Source organism: Suncus etruscus, chromosome X (genome assembly GCF_024139225.1).
Source record: "Suncus etruscus isolate mSunEtr1 chromosome X, mSunEtr1.pri.cur, whole genome shotgun sequence".
Classification (NCBI taxonomy): Eukaryota; Metazoa; Chordata; class Mammalia; order Eulipotyphla; family Soricidae; genus Suncus; species Suncus etruscus.
This window is the reverse complement of record NC_064868.1, coordinates 119027367-119051278: the sequence shown is the minus strand read 5'-3', so window position 1 is coordinate 119051278 and position 23912 is coordinate 119027367. Positions and strand designations below refer to the sequence as shown.

At 41.7% G+C, this 23912-nt stretch overlaps 1 protein-coding gene across 1 annotated transcript in view; it reads left to right on the top strand.

Annotated features, from left to right (window-relative positions):
* DOCK11 (dedicator of cytokinesis 11) overlaps positions 1-23912 on the top strand; it is a 238753-nt gene that overhangs the window by 58388 nt on the left and 156453 nt on the right. Inside the window, exons 2-6 of the mRNA XM_049767019.1 lie at positions 20137-20253; positions 20354-20443; positions 20808-20890; positions 22650-22719; positions 23303-23398. Of these exons, the coding sequence (XP_049622976.1) occupies positions 20137-20253; positions 20354-20443; positions 20808-20890; positions 22650-22719; positions 23303-23398 (456 nt within the window). The remainder of the gene's footprint in view (positions 1-20136; positions 20254-20353; positions 20444-20807; positions 20891-22649; positions 22720-23302; positions 23399-23912) is intronic.

Here is a 23912-nt window from a genome sequence, read left to right as displayed (position 1 = left end):
GGTTTTGGGGCTGATATCGAGGTCTTTAATCCATTTGGATTTTACCTTTGTACATGATGTTAGCTGGGGGTCTAAGTTTAATTTTTTGCAAGTGGCTATCCAATTGTGCCAACACCACTTGTTGAAGAGGCTTTCCCTGCTCCATTTAGGATTTCCTGCTCCTTTATCAAAAATTAGATGGTTGTATCTCTGGGGAACATTTTCTGAGTATTCAAGCCTATTCCACTGATCTGATGACCTATCCTTATTCCAATACCATGCTGTTTTGATAACTGTTGCTTTGTAGTACAGTTTAAAGTTGGGAAAAGTAATTCCTCCCATATTCTTTTTCCCAATGATTGCTTTAGCTATTCGAGGGTGTTTATTGTTCCAAATGAATTTCAAAAGTGTCTGATCCACTTCTTTGAAGAATGTCATGGGTATCTTTAGAGGGATGGCATTAAATCTGTATAATGCCTTGGGGAGTATTGACATTTTGATGATGTTAATCCTGCCAATCCATGACAGGGTATGCGTTTCCATTTCCGTGTGTCCTCTCTTATTTCTTGGAGCAGAGTTTTATAGTTTTCTTTGTATAGGTCCTTCACATATTTAGTCAAGTTGATTCCAAGATATTTGAGTTTGTGTGGCACTATTGTGAATGGGGTTGTTTCTTAATGTCCATTTCATCCTTATTACTATTGGTATATAGAAAGGCCATTGATTTTTGTGTGTTAATTTTGTAGCCTGCCACCTTGCTATATGAGTCTATTGTTTCTAGAAGCTTTTTGATAGAGTCTTTAGGGTTTTCTTTTTTTTTTTTTTTTTTTTTTTTGGTTTTTGGGCCACACCCGTTTGATGCTCAGGGGATACTCCTGGCTATGTGCTCAGAAATCGCCCCTGGCTTGGGGGGACCATATGGGACGCCGGGGGATCGAACCGCGGTCCTTCCTTGGCTAGCGCTTGCAAGGCAGACACCTTACCTCCAGCGCCACCTACCCGGCCCCGTCTTTAGGGTTTTCTAAGTAGAGTATCATGTCATCTGCAAACAGTGAGAGCTTGACTTCTTCCTTTCCTATCTGGATTCCCTTGATATCCTTTTCTTGCCTAATCGCTATAGCAAGTACTTCCAGTGCTATGTTGAATAGGAGTGGTGAGAGAGGACAGCCTTGTCTTGTGCCAGAATTTAGAGGGAAGGCTTTCAGTTTTTCTCCATTGAGGATAATGTTTGCCACTGGCTTGTGGTAGATGGCCTTCACTATATTGAGAAAGGTTCCCTCCATTCCCATCTTGCTGAGAGTTTTGATCAAGAATGGGTGTTGGACTTTATCAAATGCTTTCTCTGCATCTATTGATATGATCATGTGGTTTTTATTTTTCTTGTTATTGATGTTGTGTATTATGTTGATAGATTTACGGATGTTAAACCAGCCTTGCATTCCTGGGATGAAACCTACTTGATCATAGTGGATGATCTTCTTAACGAGGCATTGAATCCTATTTGCCAGGATTTTGTTGAGGATCTTTGCATCTGCATTCATCAGTGATATTGGTCTGTAATTTTCTTTTTTGGTAGTGTCTCTGTCTGGTTTAGGTATCAAGGTGATGTTGGCTTCATAAAAGCTATTTGGAAGTGTTTCTGTTTGTTCAATTTCATGAAAGAGTCTTGCCAAGATTGGCAGTAGTTCCTCTTGGAAAGTTTGATAGAATTCATTAGTGAATCCATCTGGACCTGGGCTTTTGTTTTTCGGCAGACATTTGATTACTGTTTTAATTTCATCAATGGTGATGGGGGTGTTTAGATATGCTACATCCTCTTCCTTCAACAGTGTAAGATTATAAGAGTCCAAGAATTTATCCATTTCTTCCAGGTTCTCATTTTTAGTGGCGTAGAGTTTTTCAAAGTAGTTTCTGATTACCCTTTGAATCTCTGTCATATCAGTAGTGATCTCTCCTTTTTCATTCCTGATACGAGTTATCAAGTTTCTCTCTCTCTCTTTCTTTGTTAGGTTTGCCAGTGGTCTATCAATCTTGTTTATTTTTTCAAAGAACCAACTTCTGCTTTCGTTGATCTTTCGGATTGTTTTTGGAGTTTCCACTTCGTTGATTTCTGCTCTCAGCTTTGTTATTTCCTTCTGTCTTCCTATTCTTGGGTCCTTTTGTTGAGCATTTTCTAGTTCTATTAGCTGTGTCATTAAGCTACTCAGGTAAGCTCCTTCTTCCTTCCTGATGTGTGCTTGCAAAGCTATAAATTTTCCTCTCAGTACTGCTTTTGCTGTGTCCCATAAGTTCTGAGAGTTTGTGTCTTTATTGTCATTTGTTTCCAGGAACCTTTTGATTTCCTCCTTGATTTCATCTCGGACCCACTGGTTATTGAGCATGAGGCTGTTTAACTTCCAGGTGTTAAAGTGTTTCTTCTGAGTCCCTTTGGAGTTCACAAATAATTTCAGAGCCTTGTGGTCAGCGAAGGTAGTCTGCAAAATTTCTATCCTCTTGATCTTATGGAGGTATGTTTTATGTGCCAGCATGTAGTCTATCCTGGAGAATGTCCCATGTACATTGGAGAAGAATGTGTATCCAGGTTTCTGGGGATGGAGTGTCCTATATATATCCACTAGGCCTCTTTCTTCCATTTCTCTCCTCAGGTCTAGTATATTCTTGTTGGGTTTCAGTCTGGTTGACCTGTCCAGTGTTGACAAAGCCGTGTTAAGGTCCCCCACAATTATTGTGTTGTTGTTGATATTATTTTTCAGATTTGTCAACAGTTGTATTAAATATTTTGCTGGCCCCTCATTCGGTGCATATATGTTTAGGAGAGTGAATTCTTCCTGCTCTACGTACCCCTTGATTAATATAAAATGTCCGTCTTTGTCCCTTACAACCTTCCTGAGTATAAAGTTTGCATTATCTGATATTAGTATGGCCACTCCAGCTTTTTTATGGGTGTTGTTTGCTTGGATAATTTTTCTCCAGCCTTTTATTTTGAGTCTATGTTTGTTCTGACTATTCAGGTGCGTTTCTTGTAGGCAGCAGAAGGTTGGATTGAGTTTTTTGATCCATTTAGCCACTCTGTGTCTCTTAACTGGTGCATTTAGTCCATTGACGTTGAGAGAAAGAATTGTCCTGGGATTTAACGCCATCTTTATATCAAAATTTGGTGTGTCTTTTGGGTAGTCTTGTCTTAGATTAGGTCTTTCAGTTTTTCTCTTAAGACTGGTTTTGTGTCTGTGAAGTTTCTGAGCTGTTTTTTGTCTGTGAAACCATGTATTCTTCCATCAAACCGGAAAGTGAGTTTTGCTGGGTATAGTATTCTGGGTGAAGCATTCATTTCATTCAGTCTTGTCACAATATCCCACCACTGCTTTCTGGCATTGAGTGTTTCTGGTGACAGGTCTGCTGTAAATCTCAGGGAAGCTTGCTTGAACATGATTTCCCCTTTTGATCTTGCTGTTTTCAGAATTCTGTCTCTATCTGTGGGATTTGTCATTGTGACTAGGATGTGTCTTGGGGTGGTTTTTCTGGGGTCTCTTTTGGTTGGTACTCTTCAGGCATGCAGGATTTGATCACATATATTCTTTAGCTCTGGAAGTTTCTCTTTAATGATGTTCTTGACCATTGATTCTTCCTGGAAATTTTCTTCCTGGGTCTCTGGGACTCAAATGATTCTTAAGTTGTTTCTGTTGATCTTATCATAGACTTCTATTTTCGTCTGTTCCCATTCTTTGACTAATTTTTCCATTGTCTGCTCATTTGCTTTAAGTTTTTTGTCCAATCTCTCCTGCTGTATGGAATTGTTATGTATCTCATCTTCCACTGCACCAAGTCTATTCTCAGCTTCTGATACCCTGTCCCAGAGCTTATCCATTTTGTCATTCACTTCGTTTACTGACTTTTTCAGTCCTGTTAGTTGACATGTTATTTCAGTTTGGAGTTTTGTCATTTCTGCCTTCATATTTTCTTGGTTCTTATTAGTGTTCTGTTCAACTTGATCCATGGTTTCTTGGAGTCTGTTAAGCACCTTCCATATTGCTAGTCTAAAGTCCTTATCTGAGAGGTTGATTAGTTGTTCAGTCATTATCTGATCCTCAGAATTGTCATCTTCATTCTCTATGTCTGATGCTGGCCTGCGTTGTTTCCCCATTGTCACACTTGTATTGTGGGTTTTTCTACGTGTTGTGGTGGTATTCATTGTCTATATGATGTAGGCAGCACACTCCTCTGGCTCCTCCCTTTCTGGATGGGCTGACTTGCCTCTAAGGGAGGGGAGTCCTCCGTGGATGAAGCCTCACACTGGGTCAAATCTTAGGCCCAAGCATGCAACAGAGAAGACAGTCCAGAGAGAAATGTTTGCTTCTGTGATATAGCGCCGTTCTTAGTGTGATTTTTCCTTCTTGTTGCAATGGAGTTCTTTCCTTAGAAAGAGTGCACGGCCGCGTAGCGATGCGGAGCGGCCGTGCTCCTCTGAGCCTCTTTTTGCCCCACTCGCAAGAGTTTCACGCAAGAGGACAGAAGACAGACATAGACAGGTCACACTCACAGTCTTTCACAGTTGAGCCCCACTGGGCCGGTGTACTTTCGCGGATTTTCCCCGCCTGGTGTCACACACAGGGAGCCTGCATTTTTTTCTTTTTGTCAGTCAATCTTAAGCGTTCTTGTAGTGGTAAAAAATACTTTTTGCCATTCTCTCAATGCCTTCAAGTCTTCTCTTTCACCTCTTTTCAGTTTTACCTCACTTTGTATTACCTTTGAGTCATTTTAATGCCTCTCTGAACAATGTGAACATGAAAAGGAAAAATTGAATTCAAATCAATTTTGCTACTTGTCAGTGAGCATATTGAGTAAGACTATAATTACCGGTTAAAATGCACTTTGGGGGTGGTAGAGTGTTCAAATATATTCATTTTTAGATTATGTAGATTTGGGGGGCTTGGAGTCATACTCCAAGTATGGCAGTGCTTGTGAGATCACGTGATGCCAGGGATCAAGCCTGGATTTCCTACATGCAAAGCATGTACTATTGAACTCTTTCTCTCTCAGCCACTGTCTAGAATCTTTGTGTTTTTTAGTTGACTGTAATATGAAAAAAAGGCATTTCTTTGGGCCTGCAGTGATTGTACAGTGATTAGGGCATTTTCCTTGCATGAGGCTGACCTGGTTTTGATTCCCCACATCCCATATGGTCCCAGGAGTGGTTTCTGACTGCAGAGCCAGGACAACCCCATAAGTGCCACAGGCTGTGCTCTCCTCAAAAAGGAGGGATGTCCTTTAAACAATTTCCCCTTCTCACATTTTTGTTGTTGCTATAGTGATTGGAGGTTACTCGTCATTTTTGGGGTGCTCACCAAGGGTCATATGCTTTAGTTGTGGTGCTTGCCTTGGATCACATACTATAGTTTTGGTTCTCATAACTATCTGGTTGTGGTGTGCCAGAGTTAGCATACTTTGTTGTTGTGACACCAGAGGTCCTAAATGGCAGTGCCATCAGGATAATGTTTCGTGCCTAGGGGCCAGTACTGGGGACTTAACTCAGTCTTACTCTTGTGAAGCCATTGAGCTACTTTCATGAACCAAGAAAACACTTCTCGACAAATTTTCAACTCTTCACAGACTTTATTTGTTAATTGAAAAATGGAATCTCTTTCTCAGGGGTCCTTTTGGGGGCTTACTTGGCAGTGCTCAGGGAGAGCCAGGTGGAGACAGCTGTCCAAATTGGGGCTGCTGCAGCAAAGCATGTGCTCTGCGACTTTGAGCCATTTCCCTAGCCCTCTGAGAGGTTTCAAAGCTAGAATAAGTATAGTATAAGTTGACTGTATATAAATAACCAAGTAGACTTGGGAAAGGGGCATAATTTGTCATTTAAAAATATTTTGGGGGAAGGGAAACTGGGAACACTGATGGTGGGATTAGTGTTGCATCATTGTGGGCCTGAAACTTGTAAATAAATGTGGTCATGGCTCGTTAAATACAAATATATGTAAATAAAATAAATACAAAACTTTGTGGAGGTGAAGAGATAGCTTAATACCCCGGAGCAATTATTTTGTATGCAGGAGACCTGGATTTAAGCTCCAACACTTGTGACATATAGTCTTACAAGCACCAGCAGGTGTGGTCTGTCCTTAATTTTTCTTCCTCAAGGCAGAAATGTCAAAGGAAATGTTTATACTTTTTCTCAGTGTTTCTATTTTAGGCTTCAGTATCTTGAAAATGAATGGAAACAAGCCGGTGATATGGTCAATAGAACCACAATCTGAGGGTGCTAAGCAGTGGTGGGGAGAAAGGAACTTGGGCTGATGGTGGAGCAACCTAGCACTTTGGTACTAGGCAGAATGTGGCAACATTGCAACTATAAAACAAGAATATTGGTGCTGTTGTAAAACCAAATTCTCTTTTGCTGATTGTTAGTATAGTAAATTGTTCCTAAATTAAATCTGGGATCCGATAGTGAGTTCTTTGTGGGGCATCTTTCCAGGGCTACTGAAGGAAACATGGAGTTTGAAACCAGGGATCTGTGCCTGCAGACCACTTACACTAACTCAGCTCTCTGCAGCCATGAGCATTTATTCTGAAAGCCAGCAGTAACCAAGCCCTTCTTTTTCCCTCCTGTATGCTACCATAATTTTAGCTTGGAAGGCATAATGGGAGTCAGCCCGTGTGTATTATTCCTCATGAAGCATAAGTTTCTGGCTGTATAGTTCTCACAACTCTCTTCCAGGATATGAGATGAATTAGACACGGTCCTTTGACAATACCTTACTATTGTTGTTGTTGTTGGTATTTTTTTTATTTTTTTGTAATTTGATTCTTAACCACTTAAGCTGTATCTGCCAACTTCTTTCCTTAAAGTAAAAGACCTAAGGTGCTTAGAAACGCAAAACTTTTTTATCCAATTACATGGCAAACTCACTTAGCCTGTCATGATATGGATGCCTGCAAATTTGGGGCAAAATAATAATCAGGGTGCTGGGGTGAAAGGACAGCAGGTAGGACACTTACTTTGTGTGGGACTAACCCAGGTTCAACTCCCAGCATCTCATGAGTCCCCTGAGTATGGCTAGGAGTAATGCCTGAGAACAGAGTCAGTACCACCAGGTGTGTCTGCCCCCCCCCAAAAAAAAGGATAATCAGTGTATTTAAGGATTTGCTAACACACACAATTCACTCAGGGACATAAGTATGACAGGCTGGAGGATGGGGAAACATTTTGTTAGTTTGGGGAATATAAGTTGATGTTAGAGTTAGTTGGCACTGTAGTCTGTCATATACCAAGTGCAGCTGCAGGGACTAGGGAGAGGCCTTTTATGATTGGTGTATGTGGGACTCATGGTTTGACTCATGGTGTCACATACCAACCCTCCACCAATCAAAACCAGGAACATCCCCTGTAACAAGTCTCAAGTCCGGAGTCAGCTCTGTATGCGACCAGAAAAAATATTTGCAGCATGGTGGCCTTTTGTGATATAAAACCTACTTGCATCTCATCTGTATAGTGGCTAGAATAGAACACCTTCCCTTGCAGGGATTTTTTTTTGAAGTTCTTGAATGAGGTCACAGATACAAATGTTTAAACGGAGTAGCAAGTGGTGGATAAAAGCAGTATAGGTCTCCAAATAATATTGTTTTCTTAAACCTAAATGAGAAATCCTAACAGTTTGATGCAACTTGGGTGGAATGGGAGGGTCTTAATGTTGAGTAAAGTCAGTCAGGACAAGGACAGATACCAGATGTGTGACTGGGTTTTATAAAAGAGCATATCTAAGGAGTGGAAGGTAGTATGGGCGGGCAAAATATCTTCTCTAGATTGTAGAAACAAAAATTCCAAGGAAGGAGAAAAATGGAAGGGCGGCAGCAAGAAGTGGAGGCCTGGAAAAAATGAGGGCAAAAACGAAGGGCCTTGGACTCTTTTTGTGGTGTAGAGATGATGGAATCTATATATAGTTAAACTATTTAGAGCTAGGTTAAGCTTATAGGAGTTAAGCTGAAAACTATGTGTCCAGGAGTCAGGGGGGAAGGTGGGAGGAGACCTGGGGTCACTTACAGAGGGTAGGGTCATAGTGTTGTAAATCACATTTTCTAAATTGAAAAGCAAACAAAAACCTGAATGAGAAAGAAAATTGATTCTGATCAGGGCCATCCTGTGGGTTTCCTCTGGGGCTTCTGATCTTCCTCCCACCCCCATATGTCTAAGTTGTTCCCAAGTGTCTATGTGTGTGTCTCTGTGTGATCTCTTATGTGATCTGTGATGGACAGGTGCCCTGTGCCCTGATCTGTGTAGGTGGCTTCAGCCACCTGAACTTGTTCCTTCGTGAGCTGGAATAAGTGGGTTGGAAAGGGAATGATTAGCTACATTGGGAGCGTTTATTCCAAATTGAACTACCCTTGCAATCCAGAGCTGACTCTTTTTAATCTCTGCAGGACCAGATATTGGCCTAGGACCCATGCTTTAGTAGCAACTGGGTCTTCAGAGAAGTTTGGTAATCTTTTTCATTGTTAAAAATAATTTCTTTATTTATTTAAGCACCATGGATACAAACATGTTTCTAATTGGTGTTGGGAAAGTGGGCATCTTTTAGTAACTTGAATCTCATCCTAGAAACTTCACTTTTTTGGAGGGTGGGGGTGGGTGCAGGGTTTGTGCCCTTTCTGAAGATGCTCAGCAACTGCTTCCAGCATCCTGCTCAGGGTTGATGAAGAGGATGCTGGGGGTTTGGAGTAGGGGACATACAAAGCCCAGATGAACCCAGGCCCTCCTGTATCCATAGCTGGTACCTCTACTATCCTTTGAACTATTGCTATAACCCCATCCCCGAAACTTCACTCTTATTATAGGAATTAGCCTAGGGAAAATTGCTTTCTGTAGACCATGTCATTTTGCTCAAAGTCATGGTGTCCTGTTGGTAATGAAGACTTACTGTGCAAAGCACTGTTCTCCTTTCAGATTTTTATGAGCCTGTTAAAGATATTCACCATATCATTCGCTCTATAAGACGCACATAGTTTTTTAGAGGCTCTCCTCCCCTGCACTCAGGCTTCAGCTCCAGGCGTCATTCACTCCATAAAATGCACTTTTGGGGGGTGCGTCTTATAGTACAAAAACATGGTAGTGCAAGCCACCCCACAAAACAGTGAGGTGCTAAATAAAATCACAATGGTTGGGAAAGACAGCCAGGGTTGTAGGAGACAGAGTTTGGGGCTGTGCAAGGAGAAATAACTCCAAAGAGGATGTGCATTGGGAATCAGCGGAAGCCAAGGGTCTCATGAAAAATAGGCTTTGCTCCTTTAGCTGTTTGCTTTCAGAAAGCCTAGCACTTTGAATGTAATTTGCAGACAGGTTTCTGGTGCCAAGATTTGCCCTGACAAAATAATCTTGACTAAAGCAAGTCCATGGCTCTTTTGCCAAGTTGGGTTTATCTTGAGAAGATGGCCTCGCTCTCTCTTGTTGCTCCACCCTCAGATTTCAGTAATTCCAGTGTCTTCTACTGAGAAAGACACAACAAAATGAGTTAGTGAAGTAACCCTATGATTTAGAGAATATAGAGTCATAATAAAACAATTACACACTTTAATATTCTCTATGTTGGATGTATGCTGGGCGTTGATCCTGACTCTTCGAAGGGCCATACCATAGTCTGGGGATACATACCATGGGTATCTGTAAGTGCTTCACTTACCATATTTTTCAACTGAAGCAAGGGCTGCCAGCTGAAAGAATAAACCGAAAGAATCATGAAGGAGCAAAGCCTGGAGTTGTGTTGAGTGGCTTCTAATCTCTTTGTCTCTGGCTCATCAAACTGAAAAGCTGACCCGGAGGTGGAGGGTCAAGTGAGAGACAAAAATACCCATCAAGCTAACCTAGTCTATGTGGATTTTTATATGTCCTAAAGGATGGGTGAAAAGGAAAGAGGAAACTGCAGAATGCCTTTGTTTGGGGTGAAAACAGGGTGTTTCAACAGGGGAATCCATGTAAAGTTTACACTTCCCCCTTATTGAAACATCCTGCCAGTCTGGATTAGGCTTTTTTTTTTATCTCTGCAGGACCAAGCAGTAGCACAGGACCTATAGTTTAGTAGCAACTTGATCTATAATACTAAAAAGCCAATTTGCTTTATTTTCTCTTCTGCGGGAAATTGCCTGCCCCCAGTGGCCACTTGGAGTGCCAAATATTATTTTAAGGTATACTCTGGGGAGAAAGCACTCCAGATCTTGCTAGAAATTGCTGAAACAAAAGGAGAGCCAACAACACCCCCTCCCTAGGTCTGGGAAAAAAATCTCGGAGGAATGATGGGAAGGGGAGAATTATTGAGTCAATCTCTCTTGCATATGTTGGGCCTTCTTGAGACTTATTCTATTTATTTTTCCATAAGATGTTCCAGAGGCCCCAGGGTTCAGACCCTGGCACCACTTGGCCACCCCAGGCACTGAGCTGAGAATAGCCCTCGAGCACTGCTGGGGTGCCCCCCCCCCAAAAAAAAACCAACAAGAAGGGGTTTGGATGCCATAAAGAAGTCTGATCTTATTGCAGTGCTGTAAAGCTGAGCTGAGCAGCTTACTTTGGAAGGAAATCATTCTTTTACTCCAGTTGCTGGAATGTGCCAGTGGCACTGAAACTTACTTGAGAGAAGGGCATAACTAATGGAAGTGGAGGGAGATTTTTTTTCAGTTGACCCTGTCACCCCTCTGCTAAACTCTGCCTGCCTGGTTTCCCTCTATGTGATACAGGAAGGGTTCTGCGAAGCCAGGGTTCACTGTTGACTTGCTGAAGAAACATTCTTAGAATTCTTCAGAACAGCAGTTTCTAAAGTCAAAGATTTACCAGCTGACAAATGACCTTTGGTGTAAATCTAAAGAGAAATAAATCCAGACTGATTCTAATTTTGGAGGGATTTGAGGGCCATATCAGGCAGTTCAAGGATCACTTCTGGCAGTTTAGGTAAGCAGCCTGCAAGGCTGTGCCTTACCTGCTATGTATTATTTCTCAGCTCAGGCCCCTATACATGTTTTTTTATGTGAAATGGAAATAGGTTATTAGTGATAGCATAAACAGGCAGGCCATGAAAGTGTGATTTTGGTCTTTTCAGACATATAACAGCAATGAGATATATTTATATACATAGGAGCTAGATGATCACAGTCTTTGTTGCATACTAGACTTGCCAGTCCTTACATGGTCATATAAAAAATAGTTTTTGTTTTGGGGCCATACCTTGATGCTTGAGGATTAGTCCAATCTAGTTGTTTGGGGGTTGCTCATGTGGTGTTTGGGGATACCCTGTGGAGTTGGGGATAAGACATGGATTCTGCATGCAAAGCACCTGAGCAGCCCTTTGAGTCATCCCCTTAGCCTTCATACACATATTTTGCCCCTTCAATTTTGTCACTGATATTTCTGCTATTGTCGCGATGATCAGGGTTGTCACACACACTTGGATGTGGTGTTCACCATGGGTTCTACACTTTACTTGCTAGGTCACCCTGATTTTTCTTCTAGGGATCAGAACCCTTAATACTTATTCTTTGGACAACTTTCAAAATACATGCTACAGTATTATTATATACTTTAATACAATGAATGGTAAAATGATTGAAATTTATATTTACCATTATTTTCTTTTTCTTTTTTTTGGCCACACCCAGCAGTGCTCAGGGGTTACTCCTGGCTCTGCACTCAGAAATTGCTCCTGGCAGGCATGGGGACCATATGGGATGCGGTATCAAACCTGCATCCGTCCTGGCTCAGCTGCATGGAAGGCAAACATCCTACCACTGTGCTACCACTCTGGCCCTCTATTATTTTCTATTTGCTATGTATTTTAAGGTATACATGGCTTTATATTTATGTATATATTTAGGTTTTGGAGACATACTCACTGGTGCTCATGTTTTAGTACTGTCTCTGTGCCCAGTGATCACTCCCAGATGTGCTTGGGAGACCATATGTGGTGTGGTGCTGAGGATCAAATCAGGGTCAGCTGCATGAAAGGCAAACACCTTAACCACTATATTATTTCTCTGACTCATATATTTATGTATTTAAGATAGTAATTTATATTAAGTTGATGAGACATGTTATCTTGTAAAATAACAATATAGGGATCAAAGTGATAAAATTTATTTTATTTTTGTTTTGGGGCCATATTGAGTGGTGGTTTGAGGGAGTGTCTATGCAGTACAGGGGATCAGATTCAGGGCTTCCATATGAAAAAACATGCTCAGCCTTCTCTGAGCTATCTCTCTGATCTCAAATATAAGTTTTGGATGTCAGCGACTTTCAGTTAGATTTCACTAGTTCTTCTCTTTGAATCTCTCAGCAGACTCTCATTAAATCTGCTGACAAGCTTGCTCTTTCAGTCTTTTCCATGCTAGAAAGCGAAAGGTTACCCCAATTGTGGAATCCTGCATTTCTTCACAGTGTTTGAACTCACTACTTGGGCATTTCATTTAGCTTACATCCTTAGTAATCTAAGCCTGTGAGTGTCCAAAACTGAGCTACAAAGATTGACATTTTAATTTGATGAAACTACAGATACGGGAACCACTGATTAGTTTCCCATGATAGAGATGAAAGTTGACTGACATTTCTATGAATGTATTTAAGTGAGGAATAAATAAGATTGGACGAAAAAGAGGAAATAGTAGACAGTAGTACAAATGGCAGGGGTGGGGGAAACCAGGAAGATTGTGAATGAGCCATACTTGGAAAATACAGCTAAGAAAATAAGTATCAGGAGTTGGAAGAGCTGGGTTTTATCTGTTTGGTTACCAAGTGTAGACAAGTGAACTGAAACTTCTTGCGTCCTTTTTGTGTAAACTTGAATGCCATCATTTACCCACTTGACAGGTTTTGGTGAGAAACAGGTAATAACTTGTCTTTTGTTGGTGATGGTATTGATGCTGGGAACTGAACCAGTGCCTTAATATACAAGGCATATGCTCTGTCATTGAGTCTCATCCTTTGATAAGAAAGTATTTTGTTTTTGTTTTATTTGGGGGCCATCCCCCAGACTTGCTCAGGGACTATTCCTGGCCTTTTGCTCAAAAGTGGTTTCTTTGGTGCTTGAGAAACTATACATGGTGTCAGTGATGGAACTGAGGTCAGCTGCATCTATATAAGGCAGGGGTCTCAAACTCAATTTACCTGGGGGCCACAGGAGGCAAAGTCGGGGTGAGGCAGGGCCGCATAAGGGATTTCGCTTACCAAATATTCGCAATAAAAATCGCATTAGTAAGAAAAAAATCGCAAAAAATCTCATTAAACATTCGCATACCCCGAACGGAACTGCTCAGGGTATGTGAATGTTTAATGCGATTTTTTTCTTACTAATGCGATTTTTATTGCGATTATTCGGTAAGCGAATAATCGCGAATACTGTGATATTTGAAGGCCAGCCGCAGGCCACAAAATACTGTATGGAGGGCCACAAACGGCCCATGGGCCATGAGTTTGAGACCCCTGATATAAGGCAAGTGCCTTATCTCTCTTATACTTTCTCTTTGGCTCCAGAAAGTATTTTGTTAAGACTGCTGACTGAGGGCCAAAAATTGCCAATTGCCTGAGCACATGCTTAGTACATGGGAGGCCCATGTATAATCTCTGACACTAAATGGTGTGGGTGTGTCCCAGAAAAAAACAAAGCCAAGAACTAAGCGCTCTTCCAGTGACCAAGCACCAAAAGGCTGATATTATTAGCAAGTTATTTCAAGAAACTGTAGGCATCCATGAATGAGAACTTTTCAAAAGCAAAACAGTTTTTTTTAAGTGAAACAAAGTCGGCTCCAAATTTAGGCCTATGGTTTTCCTGTCACTTCTCAGGAAGAGTGAAACAAATGCTTGGTTCTTTTCAGACTATGTAAAAGCCTATTTTTCTTTTACTTAACCCTGCTACCAAGCTATTCGGAAGCATTGCTATTACTTGAAGGATGCTAAAGTACTATTTATTTAAACCAAATTTCTTGTTAGAAAAAAAAGCACCATTTTTGACCAAGAAGTGGACAAACAGGCAATATAGATCATGAAAACTCTGAGCTGAAAGCCCTTTGTTTTGTGTGACAGAAATTACTGTAGGGCCATCCTGCAAATTTAATAAGATGATAACCCTGAACAGAAAAGTTCACTTGGGACTATGCTCAAGACTGAGGGTAGAGCTCCCATTAATTTATGATCATTGGAAAGAAAGTCAAAGGTTTTCCTTGTACATAAATGCCCACTAAGTTCCCACAATCTCCTGGAGGGGAAATGGAGGGTGTGTTCTTTGGGGCTGATTCCTCCTACTGCCTCTCTCTTCCACTTCCTGTTTGCCTTTTGTTGGGAGAGGGGTAGGTATGGAAGGGAGGCTCATACTTGGCCCCTTAACATCCCTCTAGAGATTAACTAGATTTGTGGGATCCAGAAATAACTTCTCTTACTTTTGTCCTTTCAAAGAAGTGGTTTTGAGGGGCCAGAACAATTGAATAGTGGATAGGGCATTTGCCTTGTATCTGACCAACCTGGTTTTGATCCATGGCATCTCATATGGTCCTTGAGATTGCCAGGAGTGACCTCTGAGCACATGGCTAGGAGTAAGCCAGGACTATTGCCAGGTGTGATCCCAAAACAAAAACAAATGATTTTGATAGGAGGGGAGAGTTGGACCACACTCAGTGGTGCTCAAGGATTACTCCTGGCTTTGCACTCAGTGGTGCTTAGGGATTACTCCTGGCTCTACACACAGGCATCACTCCTGGTGGTTTTTGGGGATCCATATGTGGTACTGGGAATTGAACCCAGGTTGGCTGTATGCAAGGCAAATGACTTAACCCCTGTACTATTTCTTTCTCCTGCCAGAGAAGTGATTCATTTTGGCATGCACTTTGCCATCTGAACTGGACAACTCGGTGAAAAAGCTGAAAACAAGGTTTTCATTTTCTAACTTGAAACAGGTGGTTGTGAAATTATTGTACTGAGAGATGAACAGATGCTAATTCAACAGGTTACACAGTGAAACTTGAGTGCTGTTTTTGCAATCTGGATTGGGTGGAGAGTTGGCAGCAAAACGCGAGACTGACATTACTTTCACTTAGCCAGGATTGCCTTCTTAGATGGGGCTTTTGTTCACTTACTTTCTCTGAGACATTCCTAACAGGTTCCAAGTGGCCAATCCAGTCAGTTTCCTTCACTGTCCCATGTGAAAACATGGTAAATATAGGATGGAGGGAACAATTTTTTTCCTGTCGAAAACATGGTTTCCCCAAATAGGAATTTCTTCTTTTGCTTTTTAATCATTATTTATTCATATACTTTAAAAAGGACTAATCTTTTTCTATTTCCAATTATTTTGTACTAGTACAAGTTTGCCAGAAGTATAGAGGGGCAGGTGGAAGCTGTCTACCTTCATCTGAGAAGATGATAGAGTTCTCATGGGCTGGTGCTTCTATGCAAAATACAGAGGAGAAATTGCTGCTAGTGATGCATAACTTACTGCTATTGGTCTTATTATATAAATAAATATATATACATATATATAATAATTTGAATTTTTGGGAAACTAGCTGTACCATCAACCTTGGAAAAAGTATCCCAGTTGTACTATGTTGGGTTGGCATTCTACAGAAAATAACAGCCATATTGGTCTAGAAACATTGAGTATCATTTTTCCCATTTGTAGAGGGGTTAATGCACTGTATTAAACATGTAAGGTCTTATCTATGTGGATTTGATTACAGAAACGAATAAATTATTCTCTAAATAATGCAAAAATTATGGAGGAGATGGAACTGGGAGGGCCCGGTAGGGCTTGAGGGTTTTCCAGGGATACATTGAGGGGTGCCTGGGGAAAGGGGCACATAATTTGTCACTCAGGATCAAATCAGGATTTGTCTCTAACTTCTGTGTTATCTCCCATTCCTGGTAGTTCTAATGTCTTTGGGGGGGAATTAGCCACAACTGGTGGTACTCAGGGGCCTACTTTTAACTCTGTTAAATACAGGGTTGCTCCTGTTGCTGGAGGGTCATCAGTGCTGTGAATCAAACCAGGGTCAACTACATATAGGCCTATAACTCCAGTACTATCTCTCATTGTTTTTTTTAAATTTCTTGAGAATTCTGCACACTGTCTTCTTAGATGTTGTGGAACACTGATTTTTGGTGGTTAGAGTCCTTTACGCTAATTCTTCTGAAACTCTGAGATGCTCTTCAGATGTGGAACTGATTATAGCTGTGTCCTGTTGTGACCCACACATGTAATCCATGTCAGTGTACTCTGAATAAAACACATTGGGGATAGTCTCAGATATTATCAGATACTATCTACACAAATAGTACCAGAACCCTCCTATTCCACTGTGATACAGTTTTATATATCTTTTCAGTTTTTATTTTGCTTTGGAGATCATACCCAGCTATGTTCAGGGCTTACTCCTAACTCTGTGGTTAAGGATAATTCCTGGTAGTACTTGGAGGAACATGCCCGATGCTGGGCATTCAGTCCAGGCCTATCTCGTTCAAGGCAAATACTTGACCCACTACTAGACTATCTCTCTGGTCCTGCTTTTCTCTATCTTGAGGTTTTCTTTGGTGTTTAATATTTATTTATTATGTTGTTAATTTTAGGGGTTGGAGGCCACTCATGATCAGGAATTACTACTGAGGGTTCTTGGGTGCTAGTGGTCAAAGTTGAGGCTTGCATATGCTTTAGTTTTTTGTTCCAACCTCCCAACACTCTTTATATACCTCTTCTTAAGAAAAAATGGTTCCTTCTTTTCCCTTTGTTGTCATTGCCATGCTTGGGTTGGCACATGCTGTTCACATTCTTGGTTGTATCATTGGCACGACTTTAGTTGGGTGAGTCCCAGGGGTGGCTCATTTTAGTTGGGGTGCTCGGTTGGCTGTGGGCTGGAGACCACAGGATCTTAGGCCTTGCTAGAAAGGTCCAGATATCAAAGAGCCACAAGGACCACACTCAGGGCATGTGGGTGGCACTGGGGATTGAATTTGTGGCTCATGATTGAAGGTAGGCGCTTTTGTTGCTGAGTCATCCTAGGTGTCTATTATGAGAAACATTGGGGTACCTCCCAGGCATTGCTTGGGGGCTTGAGAGCCACTTCCAGTTCTACACTGCCTGATAGTCTGGTGCTCTGGTCCAGTGGGGGGTGCTGGGGGACATCAGAACCACACCTGGTGGTGCTAGGGCAGAGGGACACTACGACTAAATTTAGCGGTACCTGGGAGGACATTCAACACCATGACTCAAGGTCAGAGCTTCAAAAAGACAAGGCCTGTACATTCATATCTTTGAGCCAGCTCTCTCCCCTGCATTCCAAATGATTTTCCAATTTTATTTTAAATTTATCATTCCTGTTATTTAAAATAATGTTTTAAATAAAACAATTTAATTTATCCTTTAAAATAATGTTGTAACTAAATAATTTAATGGTGCCAGCGGGGACACTGACTTGGGTTTGATTGCTGGTGTTGCATATGGTAGCTTGAGCCCACCAGGAATGATTCCTGAGTGCAGAACTGGTAATAACCCCTGAGCATTGCTGGTCATAGCCCAAAGAAATCACCCCAAAATAAAAGAATAAAAAGAAAAATAAATGGCTTGGATTTCAGTAAACTAGGACTGAAATCATGGATACGTAATCACCTTAGGTTAGGAAAACATACTGAACTGTGATTATTCTTTAAATGTGATATTCTTTAAACTGTGGTCTTCTTTAAATGCTTACCATGAGGGGCCGGAGCAATAGCACAGCAATAGGGTGTTTGCCTTGCACATGACTGACCCAGGATGGACCTGGGTTCGATCCCTGGCATCCCATATGGTCCCCCAAGCCAGGAGTGATTTCTGAGCGCATAGCCAGGAGTAACCCCTGAGTGTCACCAGGTGTGGCCCCAAAAAAGAAATGCTTACCATGTTTCAGGTAGTGTTTTACTCACTGAAAATAGTACCAAGGAAAACCCCAACTCTCAAACAAGCAGTCAGGTCAAATAGATGGTAGGCCAGGTACTTCACTAGGTTGTGGTAAATTCAGTCATGGGAAAGATGATAGGAAAAGACCAAGCTTATGAGTTAGTGGTAGAATAATTGATTTGTATGTGTGAGACCCTGTGTTTGATCCCTGATGCTGGAGAAGAAAATGGTAGGATGGTCAGTGATGAGTTCCAATTTCAAATTCAGTAATTTATATGTTAGCATGTTCCCTTCTTTCTGAGGGGAGGAGTGGCTGCAGCAGGTAGAGAGAAAGAGCCTTTGTATGTATAGCTGGGACTCCAGCTCTAAAGGCTGACAAGTCACTTACATGAGTTTAGTATGAGGTTTCCTCATTTGTGAAATAGGGATAAAGACCGTCTACCATTATATGGTTGTTAGGACTGTGAACATGACAGATATAGAGAATGCACTTAGCATTCTGCCTGTCATATAAAAAGGGTTCAAGAAAGGTTATTATTAATTATTAATAGACGATGGCCCTGATTTTTCAAATGCAATTACTCTGCTTTTTGTAGTCTTAGCCTTTGACCAGACCTACCAAGTGCCAGCAGGGGTCCATTGTCTCTGCTACCCAGATTTTCACCCTTCAACCCCCTGTCCACTGGTTCCTGTACCTTTGGTACTATGCTTTCCCCATCATCCCAGAACTTATTACTTGGACAGTATACCTAGTACATAGTGGGTATATGAACACAGATGCCTTCTTCACCTTATAACCAGTACTGTTTAGTATTAATAAATATTTGTTGATATTCAGTAAACATTAATCATCATTAGGACCATAGAGAGAGTACATGGATTGTAACCCTTCCCCCAATGTTCTGTTTCCCTAACCTCTACTTTTGGTATGTAAAAGCCCACCAGGATTACTGTGCCTTCCCCCACCCTGGTGGGTGGGGTTCTGGAGAAGAAAGGAAAGCACATGGCTTAGGCAGCAGAGGCCAGGGAGAATTGGGGAGAGAAATCACATGGTGCATAGGCAACACATGGTAGAGAAAGGCCGTGAGGAATAAAGCGAGCTGACTCCAATGAATATATTTTCTGACTATTGTGTATTATTTCTTCACTACTGCCCTACTTCAGACCCTTCGGACTAAAGGGCTAGAAATATGGTGCTTGAGGCAGTCTCAACGAACTCGTGGAATTTAAAAAAATATTTTATTAGTTTTTTAATTTTTGAGCCACACCTAGTGATGTTCAGGGCTTACTCCTGGCTCTGCACTCAGAAATCGCTCCTGGCTTGGGAATCATATGGGACTCTGGGGGATCGAACCTAGGTTCGTCCTGGGTCAGCCGTGTGCAAGGCAAAAACACTCTACCGCTGCGCCATCACTCTGGCCCGGAATTTATTTTTTTAATTTTTATTTTATAATGGGTTAAGGCACTTACAACTCTGATGTGATCCCCATCGCTGCCTCTGGTTCCCTGAACACAGAACCAGGAATGAGCACTCACTGTCACCAGGTGTGCCCTTCATATGTGCAAAAAATAAATTGACAGCCTTCCAAATATACTCATTTGTGTTTTATTCTGTGAGGCTGGGATTCAAACTCAGGGCCTCACACATGAAGTACCATGCATTCCCAGCCCAACAGCATGTTGAATTGAATCAGTTTGTTCATGCAGTATCCACTTGACAAACATTTAGGTTGGAATTTTTTAAAATTTTAGTCTTTTGGCCATAGCTGGTGGTGTTCAAAGGGGTTACTTATGGCTCAATGCTTTCTCGTGGCTTCCTAGAGGTGCTCAGTGACCATTTGGTGCCTGCAATTGAACCTGGGATTCCTGTTTGCAAAAATCTTGCCCTGGTCCCTAATGTTGTCTCCCTGTCTCAAAATTTGATTGTTTCTGATCTTTTTCTATCTCACTAATGTTCTAATAATTATCTCATACAGATATTGTGGCTTATATGTGCAGGGCTGTCTTGAAGGTATATCTTTAAAGGGATATTATGGGTGAAATGATGCATGCATACTTTCATCTGTGCAATGCTAGCTCTATTGAACTCTTGTCTTTAGCTGGGCAGGCTTGAGTGTCTGTAGTGATGTAGAATTTTTATCCTCAGAAAATTTCTCACTTAAGGGCTTATCCATAATTCCATTGTGAAATCACCCATCTTTAACGCATAGAGAGAACTTTCTCTCTTGGGAGTCGATTTTTTTAACATTATTTTCGTTTATTGTTAAAGGAAAAGACCAAAATTGTGGAGCCCTTGGACTATGAAAATGTCATCACACAAAGAAAGACACAGATCTACAGTGATCCTCTCAGAGACCTGCTTATGTTTCCAATGGAAGATATATCTGTGAGTCTCTAAGCACTTCTATAAAGCAAAAAATACATTTCTGTCCTTGTTTCCTTTATTCAAGCCAGTGCTTATGGTCAGAATGTTCTTTGTCTTCCAGATTTCAGTAATAAGTCGTCATCGCAGAACTGTGCCATCCACTGTACCAGATGATGGGGAAAAAAAGGCCCAAAGTTTGTTTGTCAAAGAGGTAAGAGCTCAAAGGCCATCAAAAAACATTCACATGTGGTCAAACGAAAAATGGAAAAACTTATCAGCTCTAGAGAAGAAGTCTGATTGATATAATAGATATAAAACACAAGTAGCATATGTTCTATTCTTAGTTGATTTGGGGGGTGTAATATTATTTTACATACTTGTACATTCAAAAGAAATTATAATTTGGGATTTCTTGCCATCAGTTGGCTTTGGGAGGCACAGTTAATCCTTAAAGGAACTTTCTAGAACCACCATTTCCCAAATCAGTTTTTGGAATCAGCTGAGGTTTACAGGCTTTACATAGTTCATCTTTGTGTGTTTTGCTTAGATCACCAAAGAGTCCTATTTTCTTACAGTGCATTAAAACATATAGCACCGACTGGCATGTGGTCAATTACAAGTATGAAGACTTCTCTGGAGATTTTCGAATGTTGCCATGGTAAGTTTAAAATTCAAGGGAAACCATCCAGAGGGGAATTATTCAACATTTTGCCTCTTGAAACTCTGTTTTTGAAATTTCTTGGTGCTGTACTTGGGGAATCATCAAATAGACTTTAACTTTGCTCACTACAATTATTTTCAAACTGTATGACTTCACTTTTTGGCTTGACTGTATCAAGACACACCATAAAATTATCTTTATCTGATTCAGGGTAACAAAGTGAGCATTTCGATCCCAGTGGTGTCCATGAAAAAGCTAAAAGATATTTGGCTGAATTTGATGACCGTAGTTATCCCTTGACAAAATAAGTTTAGTTTTTTTCTTCTAAAAGGAATCAGAAAATTATTAGGGACAAGAGTTGGAGTGATAGTACAGTCACTAGGGCACATCCATGTGTGTGACTCACTTGGATTTGATCCCTGGCATCCCAAACCTAAATGAATAAATCTCAAACTGAGGACCATGCATAAAGGACAGGAGGTCAGGTCCTTTCATGATCTGACCATGGTTCCAATCCTCAGCACTACACATGGTCCCTGAGCCTGGCCAGGAGTTTACTCTTTTTTTTTTTTTTTTTTGGTTTTTGGGCCACACCCGGCGGTGCTAGGGGTTACTCCTGGCTGTCTGCTCAGAAATAGCTCCTGGCAGGCACGGGGGACCATATGGGACACCGGGATTCGAACCAACCACCTTTGGTCCTGGATCGGCTGCTTGCAAGGCAAACGCCGCTGTGCTATCTCTCCGAGCCCAGGAGTTTACTCTTGAGCACCATTCTGGGCATGGTCCTCAGCATCATTGGGCAGAGGTAAACTTCCTCCTAAGTCCTCCAATTTTTTTTGGTTTTTGGGCCACACTCAGCAGTGCCCAGGAGTTATTCCTGGCTCTGAGCTTTCTGATAGACTCAGGGGACCATACGGGAGGCTGGGGATCGAACCTGGGTCCACCCTGGGTCAGCAGTATTCAAGGCAAATATCCTACTGCTGTGCTATTGCTCCAACCCCAAGCTCAAAAACCTTAAATCGAATGTCTGAGTGATACATCTCAACAGACTGGAGTACAGTGAGGCCGGCCTGAGTTCTATCCTTGGCCCTATGTGTTCTGAGTACCACAAGGAGTGACCCACAGGACTGAGTTGGGAATAGCTGCTGAGCAGCGCTGGATATGGCTTCAAAATCTAAAATGTAAAACCAACCTAACACTAAAATGATCCAAGGGCCTACAACAACCAGAAGAGACAGATTGACACTATTGGTTGGCTAGTTTCTATACTGGGCCACACCTGGTGGTTCTCAGGGCCTTCTTCTGGCTTTGCTCTGGGCTCCTTCTCAGTGGGGATTTGCAGGGTGAACCATGGGTGGTACTGAGGGTATTCGGGGTGTTGAGGATCAAACCCTGACTTCCCACACGCACAACATAGGCTCAGCCCTGTGAGTCACTCTTTTGCTTTTTGGTCTGGGAAAAGTTCATATTCTGTGGTCACTTATGGCTAAGGTATGCATTCTATGGCAGTTTTTATCCTCCAGAAATATTTCAACACTGTTCAATTTTTCCTGCTAGCTCTCTGTGTACGTGTGAATGTTGAAGGAAGAAGTTGGTTTAGTCAGGGCAGAATTAGCATTTGGAAAGGAGAAAGGTTATTCTCATCCTTAAGGTTTGTATAGTCTTTATTATGCAAGAACAACCCCTACTTCGATATTGCTTCGATATTTTGGGTTTGTTCTCTCCCATGATTAAGACAGTTCTCTTGCATTTACAGCAAATCTCTGAGACCAGACAAGATTCCAAATCATGTCTTTGAGATTGATGAAGACTGTGAGAAAGATGAGGTAAGGCGGGGCTCAATTGCAGGGTTTTTTGTTTGTTTTGTTTTGATTTTTGGGACACACCTGGTGATGCTTAGGGGTTTCTCCTGGCTCTGTGCTCAGAAATCACTCCTGACTCGATGGACCATATGGGACGCCTGCGGTCAGCCACGTGCAAGGCAAATGCCCTACCACTACGTCATCGCTCTGGCCCCCGCACTAATTCTTTATATGCCCACTTCAGTCAAAAGATTTCTTGAGGAAAGAAACAGACACTTTGGTAGTGGGATTTGTGCTTGGGACTTTATAGCAAGAGCATAGACACTATTGTGATGATAGTACCTCAATTATAATAAAAATAGGGGGAAAAACAATGGTTCTGAGGTCAGGGATTTCATGCTTAGGGGGATTCTGCAGTGCCAGCGATCATACCTGGTGGTCCTGCCTGCAAAGTTTGTGTACTAAACCTTTGAGCTTTCTCTCTGACCCAGGAGGGAGAACTTTATACTTTCATTAGAAAATGGAGCAGAACCTCCTTTGTAGCCCCTAAATGTCTGGATAAGTGGCTTGGCTCCTTTTGCATTCATGGTTTTTTGCTCTGTTTCAGGATTCTTCTTCTTTATGTTCTCAGAAGGGCGGTGTGATAAAACAAGGCTGGTTGCATAAGGCCAACGTCAATAGCACCATTACAGTGACCATGAAGGTAAGGACTTAGATCATTTCAGTGTTTGGAACATGATTGTTCTAAGTATTCTGTTTAGAAACAGGATACTTTATTTAGGGGCTGGAGCTATAGCACAGTGGGTAGGGTGTTTGCCTTGCATGTGTCCGACCCAGTACAAATCCAGGTTTAATCTGTGGCATCCCATATGGTCCCCTGAGCCTGCCAGGACCGATATCTGAGTGCAGAGCTAGGAGTAACCCCTGAGAGCTGCAGGTGTGATCCCAAAACCAAAAACAACAACAAAAACACACCATAAAACAAAAGTTTTTAGTGAGCTCCTCAGAAAATGATGAATGAGAGAATTAGAGCTGCACAGAATTTAAAATGTGAAACTTGGGGGCTAGAGAGATAGTGCAGTGGTAGTGCGTTTGCCTTGCAAGCAGCCAATCCAGCATGGACGGTGGTTTGAGTCCTGTCATCCCATATGGCCCCCCGAGCCTGCCAGGAGCTACTTATGAGTGCAAAGCCAGGAGTAACCTTGAGCACAGCAGGG